Source organism: Onychostoma macrolepis, chromosome 02 (assembly GCF_012432095.1).
Source record: "Onychostoma macrolepis isolate SWU-2019 chromosome 02, ASM1243209v1, whole genome shotgun sequence".
NCBI lineage: Eukaryota > Metazoa > Chordata > Actinopteri > Cypriniformes > Cyprinidae > Onychostoma > Onychostoma macrolepis.
In genome coordinates this window covers 16,426,835-16,438,722 of record NC_081156.1, presented here as the reverse complement: position 1 = coordinate 16,438,722, position 11,888 = coordinate 16,426,835, and the positions used below count along the sequence as shown (strand labels likewise).

At 37.0% G+C, this 11,888-nt stretch overlaps 1 protein-coding gene across 3 annotated transcripts; it reads right to left on the bottom strand.

Annotated features, from left to right (window-relative positions):
* Nucleotides 1–11: 11 nt before the first annotated feature.
* On the bottom strand, nucleotides 12–11,872 carry fitm1l (fat storage inducing transmembrane protein 1, like). 3 transcript variants are annotated; one of them, XM_058747923.1, is made up of 5 exons: nucleotides 11,675–11,872; nucleotides 11,515–11,548; nucleotides 9,764–9,923; nucleotides 4,691–5,591; nucleotides 12–1,076 (listed from the first exon to the last, which is right to left on the bottom strand). In XM_058747923.1, the coding sequence occupies exons 4-5, from the start codon at nucleotides 4,867–4,869 to the stop codon at nucleotides 380–382; spliced, it is 876 nt and encodes a 291-aa protein (XP_058603906.1). In that variant the 5' UTR covers nucleotides 4,870–5,591; nucleotides 9,764–9,923; nucleotides 11,515–11,548; nucleotides 11,675–11,872; the 3' UTR covers nucleotides 12–379. The 3 variants fall into 3 exon arrangements, with proteins under 3 accessions (XP_058603906.1, XP_058603913.1, XP_058603921.1); XM_058747930.1 differs by lacking the exon at nucleotides 11,675–11,872 and having other exon boundaries at nucleotides 11,515–11,562; XM_058747938.1 differs by lacking the exons at nucleotides 9,764–9,923; nucleotides 11,515–11,548; nucleotides 11,675–11,872 and adding an exon at nucleotides 8,743–9,224 and having other exon boundaries at nucleotides 4,691–5,622.
* Between the last annotated feature and the right edge of the window lie 16 nt (nucleotides 11,873–11,888).

The following is an 11,888-nucleotide window of genomic DNA, read 5'->3' as shown; positions in this document are numbered from 1 at the left end:
TCACCCTAAAATGGAAATTCTGTCACCATTTACTCAACCACATGTTGTTCCAAACCTGTATAACATTCTTTCCTCTGTGGAACACAAAAGAAGATATTTAGAAAGTCGGTAAAATCCAAAAAACAGTCATACAGCTTTGAAGGACATTTTTAGGTGAAGTACCTTCTTGACCATGTTATTCAATTTGAGTGAGGATTTAGTAAGCACACATTAATAAAATATATAAAGACCAGCAATTTTGATAAATAATTTATCAAATATACATTCATCTTTTATTGGTAGAGATTTGGCTGGATATTCTGCAGTTTTCACAGGTATACTGCAGCACCACTATGTGTAGTTAGTCCAAATTCTACCAAGTGAATTGCTCAAGCCTTCTCTAGTTGATCTCTTTTGCATTACTTTCACACACTGACTCCGATGTCTCTTTCTGTTCGCTCTGTGTAGACAAAAGTCCCACCCCTGGCCTCCCAGGGCAGTACCAACTAGGTCCAAGTCGGTACCAGCCCTGATACAGCGCTCTCCAGCTCAAACAACCCAGGGCACCTCCCAAAAGCTGAGTAGGAAACTGTGGGAAGTAAGCCAGCAGGCAGAGCAGCAGGAACACCCAGAGACTCAACAGCAGGACGCAGAACAGGAAGAGGATGCGCAGCGGGGCTCCAGAGGGTCCACCCAGGCTCAGGTAGGGTCCAAACACTGCAGTCTCCTCAGCTAGAAGCAGGCAGCACAAACACAATAGGAGGGCATCTTCGGATACTTCATAGCCACGCCACAACATGCCAGAGCGGACACAGGCCTCCTTTGTTTCACCTTCTCGTAAAAGCAGTAAAGGTTGATCTCCATTGGTCCCTGAAGCCAACTCAAGAGTGGACCTGAGGGGCTCATAGCAGCTCCCAGTGGCATTTTCCAACAGACAAAGCAGTTTGCGAAAGCCCAGCCACAGTCCACCTGCCACAACTAGCCGAGAAAGGTGTCGCAAGGAAAGTGTGAGTGAGCGACGAACTGAGAAAGACAGGACGAAGACAAAAGAGCCAACAAAGATGCAGGTCCAGCCCCAACCTGAGCGCAGGAATACCCTAAAAATGAATGGTGAATGACATATTACTGTATTAATATTAAGCACAGTGTATCCTATATATTTTTTGCACTCAATTGCAAGTATACTGTGGCTGCATCCAAATATGCATACTTTCCTTATATACAGAGGAGAAAACCAGTATGTGAAAAGAGTAGTATGTCCAATTTTACAGTATTCATAAAACAGTAAGCGAAAAGTATCTGGTGAGATTTTGAAGTGCACAACTAATGGACACTTTACTATTGCATGAGGTCAAGGCAGATGATTTGTAGATCACATGACAATGAAAACATGACCATTGTCATGGCCACACACTGGATTTGGTTTGTTCTACAGGTATTGACATTATTGCCTCTAAAGGCTGACATAGGTATCTCTGATCATAAACTGATTGAATTTTCTTGTAATTTGTATACTCCAAAATCTGTTGCTAAATCTCCGATTGTTTATCGTGCTTGGAAGTTGGTTGATCCTCTGCTGCTCTTAGTGATTCCCCCCTTTCTGGTTGCTATAGTCTTTCCAGTGCTGAAGACATTGTTAATCTCTATGATGAAAGTATTTCTACTATTTTGAATCAATTTGCACCCTTAAAATTTAGACAGGTCCTTCCTCGCGCTGCTCCCTTGGTTCAATACTGAGCTTAGGGCAATAAAACCAAAGGCCGGCTAGAAAGGCTTTATAAGAAAACTGGCCTTGTTGTTCACTCCTTGGCTTATACTGAACACATTAAGCAGTACAGGAATGCTCTTAATGCAGCCCGTTCATCTTATTTCTCCACTTTTATTAATAAGTCCGTAAAAACAGGCCTAGAACATTATTTACTTCAATTAAAAAGTTAATTCAGCCTCCTTCACGGTCTCTAGAAAGCTCTGATCAAATGTGTGATGCTTTCCTGAACTTTTTTCAGAGTAAAACATCTTATACCTGTCTACACCCTACCTCTGCTCCCACTACTGAACTTCTCTCTTCAAGCCACGCTCATAGTCTCCCTAGTTTTGACTCTATCGCCCCCACAGTGGTTGATGAGATGATCAGGCTGTCTAACTCCTCTACTAGTCTTCTTGATCCTGCACCTACCCTCTTACTAAAGAATTGCTTGCCTGCCCTGTCAATACCCATCACTCATTTCATTAACACGTCAATGTCATCCGGAACTGTACCTTCCAAGCTTAAGATTGCTGCTGTCACTCCAGTTCTTAAAAAGCATGGTCTCGAACCATCTTCCCTAAGTAGCTATAGGCCTATTTCTAACTTATCCTTTCTCTCTAAGATATTAGAAAAGTTGTTGCCTCCCAGTTACAGACCTACTTAACTGAACACAACCTCTATGAGCCCTTCCAGTCTGGTTTTCGCCCATTACACAGTACGGAAACAGCCCTGGTTAAGGTTATCAATGATCTTCTTTTAGCTTCTAATTCTGGTGCTTTTAGCACTCTCCTTCTATTAGACCTCAGCTCAGCTTTTGACACTGTTTCTCATGAGATACTCCTTTCACAACTTTCAGAAATTGGAATTACTGGCACAGCCCTTGATTGGTTTTCCTCCTATTTGACTGGGAGGCAACAATTTGTTATATACCAGAATCACAGATCATCTACCAAATTCATCAGCTCTGGTGTACCTCAGGGTTCTGTTTTTGGCCCTCTCCTCTTCACCATTTATATGCTACCTATTGGACAAATAATTAAGCAATATGGGTTTAACTTCCACTGCTACGCAGATGACATTCAGATTTATTTTAGTACACCTTCCACTTCAGTGTTTCCTCCGCCTTCATTAACAAATTGCATCAAGGAACTCAAGCTTTGGCTAGAGGCAAATTACCTTAGATTTAACTCTGATAAAACTGAGATAATTCTGATTGGCTCTAAAGCTGTTGTATCAAAGCATTCTAGTCAACTGCTGGATCTGGATGGTGATCTGATTATGCCCTCCACTAAAGTTTGCAATCTTGGTGTTCTCATTGATTCTACTCTTTCATTCAATGATCATATTGGTAAAGTGGTTAAGACAGCTTTTTTCCATCTACGTAATATCTCACATATTCGATCCTCTCTCAGTCAGCAGGATGTTGAAACTGTTATACATGCCTTTGTTACATCCCAATTAGATTATTGCAATTCACTTTTTTGTGGCATCTCAACTAATAATATCAAACGACTACAGTATGTTCAAAACTCTGCTGCTCGCTTGATTACTCACACTAGAAAGAACGATCACATTACCCCTATCCTTTATCATCTTCATTGGCTTTCGGTTTCCTTGCGTATAAACTTCAAGATACTAATTCTCACTTATAAAGCCCACCATAACATTGCTCCTTCTTATTTATCTGATTTACTTCTGCCATATGTTCCTGCGCGTTCATTAAGATCTTCTAGTGAGGGATTGTTAGTCACCCCTAAGTTTCGTCTGGTGACAATGGGAGCTAGGGCCTTCAGTGTTGTTGCTCCCAGATTGTGGAATGCTCTTCCCCAAACCATCCGTCAGGCATCCTCCCTTCTCTCCTTTAAAAACCTCTTAAAAAAACATTTTTTTTCCTGACTATTACTCTTCAAGTCATTGACTGTGAACTGTACCCTGTTATGGATGTTTCTCTTCATTCTTTTTTTTTTTTGTGTGTATTGATGTCTATTGTCTCTGTTCCTTAAGCCTGATTTGTAAAGTGACCTTGAGTGCTAGAAAGGCGCTATATAAATAAAAATGATTAATTATTAATTGTATGTCCGGATTACATTCATACTACTGGCGTCGACCATTTTTATTTGGGCACAAGTCCCATGAATCACTGTTGATCTAATCCAGGGGTTATCAAACCTGTCCTGGAGGCCCCTCAGCACTACACTGATCTAATCTGTGAGAAAAGCCCCGATACTATATAGAATTTACTTTTTAACGGTAAATATGTAAATGACTGAGAAGCAGCCTGTAAATTCAGAGATAATACTCTTTTCAAATACAGTTTTTTTGCCTATTTTCAGCCACAATCTTTATGAGTGAGTCATTGTATCATTCACTCAACTGATTAGTTCAAAAACTCTGATTTATTTAGGAACGCTATAGACCTTAGTCAGGTTAGACTGTATTTTGAATTTAATGTGGAAGAAAACAACACTGAGGGATAGACTTATAGTGTTTACAATGACATGCACTGTATAAAGGCCTTAGATCACATACTTTTCACAACTTACAACTTTAGTCTACTAAAAGTTTATTCTGGAAAGATGTTTTGTCAGCTGAACAATTTATGTTGTTAAACGATAGTACAATCCACTGAATGAACTACGCCTATCCCTCACAGCCTTGTTTTCATTTGTCAAAACGTAAATATGGCGTTATCCTGACTAAGTTTATTTTGTGTTTAACAGAGATGCGAATGTTTGATTCTGCTTTGACTTTGTTTGGAATTTTTTTCTTTTTTCTTTGGTGGAGCAAAATTAGACAAAAGAACTGTCAATATTGTCTAAAATGTATTCAGTATTAACTTATTGGACTGTTTTATAAAGCACTGTCACACTCACTGCTGTTGTAATTACCTGCAAAACAGCAGCACTGGTGTGGTATTACTTAATTGAATATTCAATTGCACAGATATGATTTTTTGTGTCTTACCTGTAGAGAAAGTGAGTCCTCTTTGCAAAGACACTATAATGGGAAACCCATAGGCTCAGGAGGGGCCCAAACAAAAGCAATGCTGACAGCAACAAATGAAAATGACGTCGAAATGATGCATTGCCAAGAAGTCCAGCTGCCAGGTCAGTAATGACCACAAGGATAGAGATTAGAAACATTTGTATCGTTTCCTTGACTACACCAGCAAATTACAGATAATATAGATTGGTTGCTGTTAAAGTCCAGTCTCTTTCAGAATCCAACAAAACTTCCTCAGTGACTGCTGCAGTGTGTTGGTGTTGTAAAATTCCCCTGATGTAAATGTAAAAAAAATTCACAATTTATGTAAGCTTGTCCAATGACCAATGCAAGTGTGTTTTTCAGTTAACTGTTCGAAAAAGGGTGTTCTCATTCACTGGAATCACTTTTCTGGCAATGTATGTTGTAGATATGCTTCTGTAATTACAGTCACATATATTGTTGCATTCAATCCAGGTATAAAATTGGCATGTGCTACTTTAGTAGTTTCCGTTTCTTACACTCTGTGTCCTTCAAGAGTTTTTCACGGCCTAGCTCTCCTCTGATCTGTATCTTTCCGGGATCTGCACTCCGCCTTTATGTTCTCACAGCCAACAACTTCCGTTTACTCCTTGCATCCAAGAGAAAGAAAATCCTGTTCATTCCTGATTTCCATGTTCTTTGTATCCGTGGGTCTCTTTCACATTTCTCTAGCAGCACAACTGCTCTAACAGAGGGTCTCTTGCACCTTTCACATGGCCCAGTCGCTCCCCACCCCCTCAGAACAGAAAAAGAAATGTTGTCGCCTTCTGTATGTTGGTGTTGGCGGGTGTCATGTTGCAATTAGACAGTTGTGTGTGAAAACACAGTAACTGTATTGTCGCTGATGGACCAAATGACCACTGTTCAAAAAACTGGACAAAAATGACAAGTGCATACACGTTCACAACAGCTAATATGAATTTCATTCATTCTTAAACCTCTAGATAATGACACATTTTGTTTGTCTTTTCAGTGGATGAACAGAAAGCACTGCTAGTAAAATGTCAGTGGTTCACTGCTGTATAAATGTCACTAAATGCTGTGTACAGTTACTGGGGTGCTTTTCAATTCAGCCATATTTAGCTCTAACCTTTGTACTGTATCTTCATTCCTCTCTGCTGCGTTCTCCATTCTTAGATTCAGCTGTTGGTGCTGCCTGTCTCTGTCAATCACGGAGTCCCTCTATGGTCTCCACTGTCTGCACCAACTACGTTATCTTTTCTGTCTCTTATAAACACCAGTCTGCTCTCTCTCCTTGCTGTCTTTAATTAGCTCCATATTAAGATAAATATAGTGTATTTGGTATGTGTTATATGAGCATGTAATGTGATGTATTCCTGTAAATAAATGTCCCTGTCCTATTGTTCTTGTTGTAAAATTCAAGACACTTCTATAATTCCTCAACTAAAAGATTCCAAGTGATCATGGAGTATTTTTAGTATCAAAATGAAAAGTAACCTAAAGGCCTAGACCAGGGATGTCCAATCTCGGTCCTGAGGGGCTACTGTAATTTAGCTCCAACACAACTGATTGGAAGTTTCTAGTATGCCTTTTCTAGCATGCCTGGTAAGACCTTGATTAGCTGGTTCAGGTGTGTTTAATTGGGGTGAGAGTTAAACTTTACAGCACACCAGAACTCCAGGAGCAGGATTGGTCACCCCTGGCCTAGACTTTAGTCCAGGGGTGTCCAAACTTGGTCCTGGAGGGCTACTATCCTGAAGAGTTTAGCTCCAACTTGCTTCAACACACCTTCTTGGAAGTTTCTAGTTTGCTTAAGACCTTGATTAGATGGTGCAGGTGTGTTTAATTGGGATTGGAACGAACTCTGCAGGAGCTGAATTTGGACATCCCTGCTTGAAATCTTTACAACGGCATGTACTGTATGAAGGTCCAACATCATATGTAATTGTAACAACTGACCACTGTTTTACTGAGTTTCTGTCCATTGAAAGTCTTTACTAAAGATGTTTCATCAGCCGAACAATTGCCACGTATCTCTGTCTCTCACAGCCTTGTTTTCATTCCTGTTAAATATTAAAATTGGCTCTACCCTGACTGAATCTCTAGTTCCTGTTATTGAAAGCATAATGAACATGTTTAGTAAGAAATTTGACCTCTTTAATAATGCAGTGACTACAAAACATTGAAATCTTCAAAATGATGATCAAATTGACATCATTACGTAGGTTATTACACACACACACACACACACACAAACATTTCAGTATATTAGTACATTGATTTTATTTCAGGTTAATGATATTTTCTATGCCGTAACCCAAGACCTACCCCTAAACCTACCCATCACCGAAATGTGCAAAACACTAGATTTAAATAAAACCATGTTTTGTCCCATTTTAAAGCCTTTTTAACTATCAAGGACCAGTAAAATGTCCTCACTAGTGAGTTCTCACAATTCAGTATATAAGTGAGCACATTTGGCCCTCACAGGTATGGTTAAACAAGTACACACACACACACACACACAATTTTTAATGTGTATGAGTTTTTGTAGGACAGATTTACCTCCAAGAAGCTGTGCACACCGAGTCATGGCTACAGTACCCAGTATAAGGTACTGCTTGTGTTCAATGTGTTCAACTGTTTACCAGAAGGGGGCGCTTTAAAGGGGTTTAAAAATAACTCTCTTCAACCAATTAGCTACTCCTTTGGTATCTTATCCAATGACGCCCCCTGGTGCTTGAGTTGAGGATTCATGGATATCATGTTAAATTTGAAGTTGCACTGTATAAAGGCTTAAATAAAATCTTTTAAGAAAAGTTTTTTTTTTCTTTTTCTCTCAGAGAAATTGTAATTGATGTGTACACAAATTCTTCATCTGTAAGATCTGATGAGATCAGTAAATACATTCATTTAGCAGATATTTCATGCTTGCACAGGAAGAACAATAGGATACTTATACAGAAAGTAATTAATTTGATTAAATTGACTGTCATATTTCTTTTAGGTTAATAAATATATAAACCAAAAGGTTATATATATATATATATATATATATATATATGTATGTATGTATATATGTATGTATGTATATGTATGTATTATGTATATACTATGTATGTGTGTGTGTGTGTGTGTGTGTGTGTGTGTGTGTGTGTGTGTGAATGTCAGAATGTATTTGCCATGAACAAATAATGACACTGATAGGAATACGTCCCAGGCGTTGACTGACTCTTAAAATGGGCTCTTGGGAATGACCGGAGTCACAGTGTCATTCTCATAGAATGAACAGCATGTCTGCGGTTTATCAGCTGTCTTTATGTTTTTAAATAGCCACACAATAGAACCTTTTAAAACATCCTGTAGTTCTACAATATACAACAACCCATCACACATTCTAATGCTCATTTATGACACATTAAAAGTAAATTTTACCTTTATTGCCTTTATATAATATTCCTAGCCTGTGACCTTTTTATAATCAATACAGGCAACATTTTAATCATTACAATAATAGTTCTACTATAACTGGCCTGTTTTCATAGTAAATGCTCCACTGTTGATCACTACTTACATTGCAAATCTCGAGGCTCAAATCATTAACAGGATGATTGGAGGCCATTTTGCTTCATAACTACATCTAACCTTTTAATAGGTTCTTATGATACCCAGATAAAATATGCTTTCTGTTCTCTTGACTGAAGAGCACAGACATCCCTGGCACTTATCATTAATCCTCTGCTAAAGCTTTGATTGACATCCAGGGCAGCTGCACGACTGGGTGTGCTTCATCCCGCCACTGGGCTAAAATAACTGCTAAATCCATCCAGTCCAGTACACTTAAAGGCATTGTCTCAAATACTAAACTTTCGAGATGAAAGGATCCAATGATGTAGTTTAATTTGGTTCATTAAAAATAGTATTGACAATGAATCAAAGCTAAATAAATCTGGCGATGCGCTAAGGCCACTTTTATTATATTTATATGCAACGTAAATTAGTATATATTTAAAAGAGTAAAAAAAGCCTACCTCACTGCTAAAAGTTCTTGACCTCAGATGCCACTTTTCATTAAAAGAACCTGTAGATCTGTAGTTTATTTAGATCTTTACTAAGAGTTCAGGCAACGTGCTAATAAGAGACATTCACACTATTCAAGCGCTGCTCTTTGTGCTCTCAGACATCCTGTTTATTAAATGGGGGGTGGGTTGACATTGTTATGACAACCTGTTATCCTGTTACTTTTTGTTTGGAAATAAACATTAGGACTGTTCGACGGCCATATATTAGTAGTCTATTGTGTCTATGTGCTGTTCGAGGAATGGTGTGACTGTGAGACCTCTCAGGAATGAGGAATGCACAATACTCCAATGGCTAATAGCCACCAAATATATGTTACATCTAGTACCTAGTTATCCCCTACCTAATGCTGTCAGAAACCTTTCAATAACTACTTTTATCACAGCTGTCTCTTGTTGAAGCTGGAATGATGGATGCCCTTACATGTTGTGACTCCTTTTAAGAAAACAGGTAGGCCTTTTTTTTTTTTTTTTTTTTTTTTGATTTAGTAAAACTTAAAGTTGTACAGATTAACATTAGTTAATAAAATAGTTAATATGTTCTAATTTAATAATACTAATAATGGTCAATACTTTTACAGCATTTATAAGTGTTAAAATGATTTATTAATTATTATAGTGATGTATTATATTTAATATCTTGGTTAATGTTCATTTCTACATATACTAATACATTTATAACATTTACAGTTATAGATGTTGTATATACAGTAACAATAACATGTATATTTATAAATTATAGAGAAAAAAAAAAGCATTATAAAAAGGTTTAAAAATACCTTCTTTACGGCCTTAATCTTATTGTAAAGTGTTATTCAGTTTTGAAACGTTTTATCTGCATAAGAGTTGGTTCAGATGGATTTCCAGTATTGGTTGTATTATTCTAACTGTATTATTACAAATTCTGTCTTATAGTCAACAGATTCATCCCACAGTTTGCTGATATGAGTTTAGCCATAATAAATGTCATTACCTCTGCTCTGGAGTGACAGGAACATCAACAAGGTGTTGAAAAGTCTCTCAGGTGAACATACCAAGCTGGCTGGGAATCTGCTGCATTAGTGACGTCTTCTGATAATGTCCTCTGCTAACAAGAACCATCAGCACCCCTGCCTGCCGCCATATCCCTGGAACTATACCATAGCCTCCAATGAAGCCTTTCTATTTTAAAATTCACATACTTTCCAGTATCAATACAAAACAATGCAAAAGGCAATGGTATTGCTGTTTAGGATGCTGGATTTTGTCATGTCAAAACAGAATCTTATGTTTGTTATCTTAAAGAAATTTAGTGCTTGCATTACCATATATAAAAGTTTGGGGTAAGATTTCTTGTTTTGTTTTAAAGTTTCTTGTGCTCACCAGGGCATTTATTTGATCAAAAATATAGTAAAACAGTAATATTGTGAAATATAGAAAAAATAAATAAAAAAACTGAATTTTCAGCTGCCATCATTGTAGTCTTCAGTGTCACATGATTCTTCAGAAATCATTCTAATATGCTAATTTGGTGCTCAAGAAACATTTTTTATTATTATCAATGTTGACGATATTTATAATGCTTGATTTCTTTTTCAGGAGACTTTGATTAACAGAAATTTTAAAAGAGCAGCACTTATTTGAAATAGAAATCTTGGTAACACTTTATAATAACTGCACGCTATGAATCATTAGTTAAGCATTAGTAAATAGTCAATTGATCCTTTATAAAGCATTGTCCCAACATTAATAGGCATTAGTAAGCAGTTTATAAATACAGCTATAAATGCCTTGTTCTTGAGCATATCTATAATGTTTAATAATTGTATTTTCATACTTTATTAACGATCAGTTTATCATTTCTAAATTAAGTATTACATTATTAAATAAACCAGTTATTTAGGAGTTGTCAATGGTCCATAAGATCATTTAGAAAGTGTAAGTAAATGATTAATAAACTATTTAAATGTACATTTATAAATCTTATTATTTAGACACATGACAATAGTTGCTCAGTGTGTTAATAAATGCTTTATTAACACATACCTGCTGTGATTCATTATTAAGTCAGCTAGTTATAAAACATTTAGTAGTTGCCAGTCATCTGTTTTTGTGAGCTCAAAGTGAGGACAATTTATGCCTTGTAAAGCATTTACAAAGGAGATCTTCCAAACAGACACAAACAAACACAACACAGAGGGATACAGAACACAGAAATGTTTTTCAAGATGCAAAAAATGAAACTGTACAACTGTACACTTGATAAAAAAAATGAAAAATAAACCTCTGCAATGTCATAGAAAAAAAAATCAAGTGTTGTACAGTTTCATGTTTTTGTATTCTGTATCCATCTGTGTTGTGTTCGTTAATTTTTTCTCTTTGGAAGATAACTGAGCCTTTAAATCTCCTTTGTAAGAGATTTGCTTATAAATCAAGAACAAGGCATTTATAGCTGTATTTATAAACTGCTTAATAATGACTATTAATGTTGGATGAACTGACTATTTACTAATGCTTACCTAATGATTCATAGCGTGCAGTTATTATAAAGTGTTACCGAAATCTTTTGTAACTTATAAATGTCTTGACTGTCACTGATCAATTTAATGCATCCTTCCTGAATGAAATAAAATAAAATAAAAGTACTGACCTCAGACTTTTCAACAATAGTGTACACTCGTGATTTGATATGTATATCTAATGAAAATTTTAAATTAAGATGGTTATTGGTCATCATTTACTTACCTTCTTGTTCAAAATGTGTATGACTGACTTTCTTCTGCAGAACACACACTCAGATTCTGAATTTTGCACAGTCTTGCTGTGTAGTACCATATAATGTTAAGTAATTTGGCATATTATGGCTGTAGCTGTATTGCGCTGTAAATAGAGCAGTAAACGTGACCTTGGACATTGCGGTATACGTGCTTGGATGTGTCCATGTGAGCTTGAGTTCTCTGGAGTACAGCAGTCTAAAGCTGATGCTGGGCCTGTTCAGCTGACAGGGTGAGGCACAAGAGGAGAGAGACAAAAATGAAAAAGACTAAAGCACTTGGCTTGATTTAACCACAGTATCAGCATAGTGCATACTGAACCTGAGGAAAGGCCAGACCCCCACA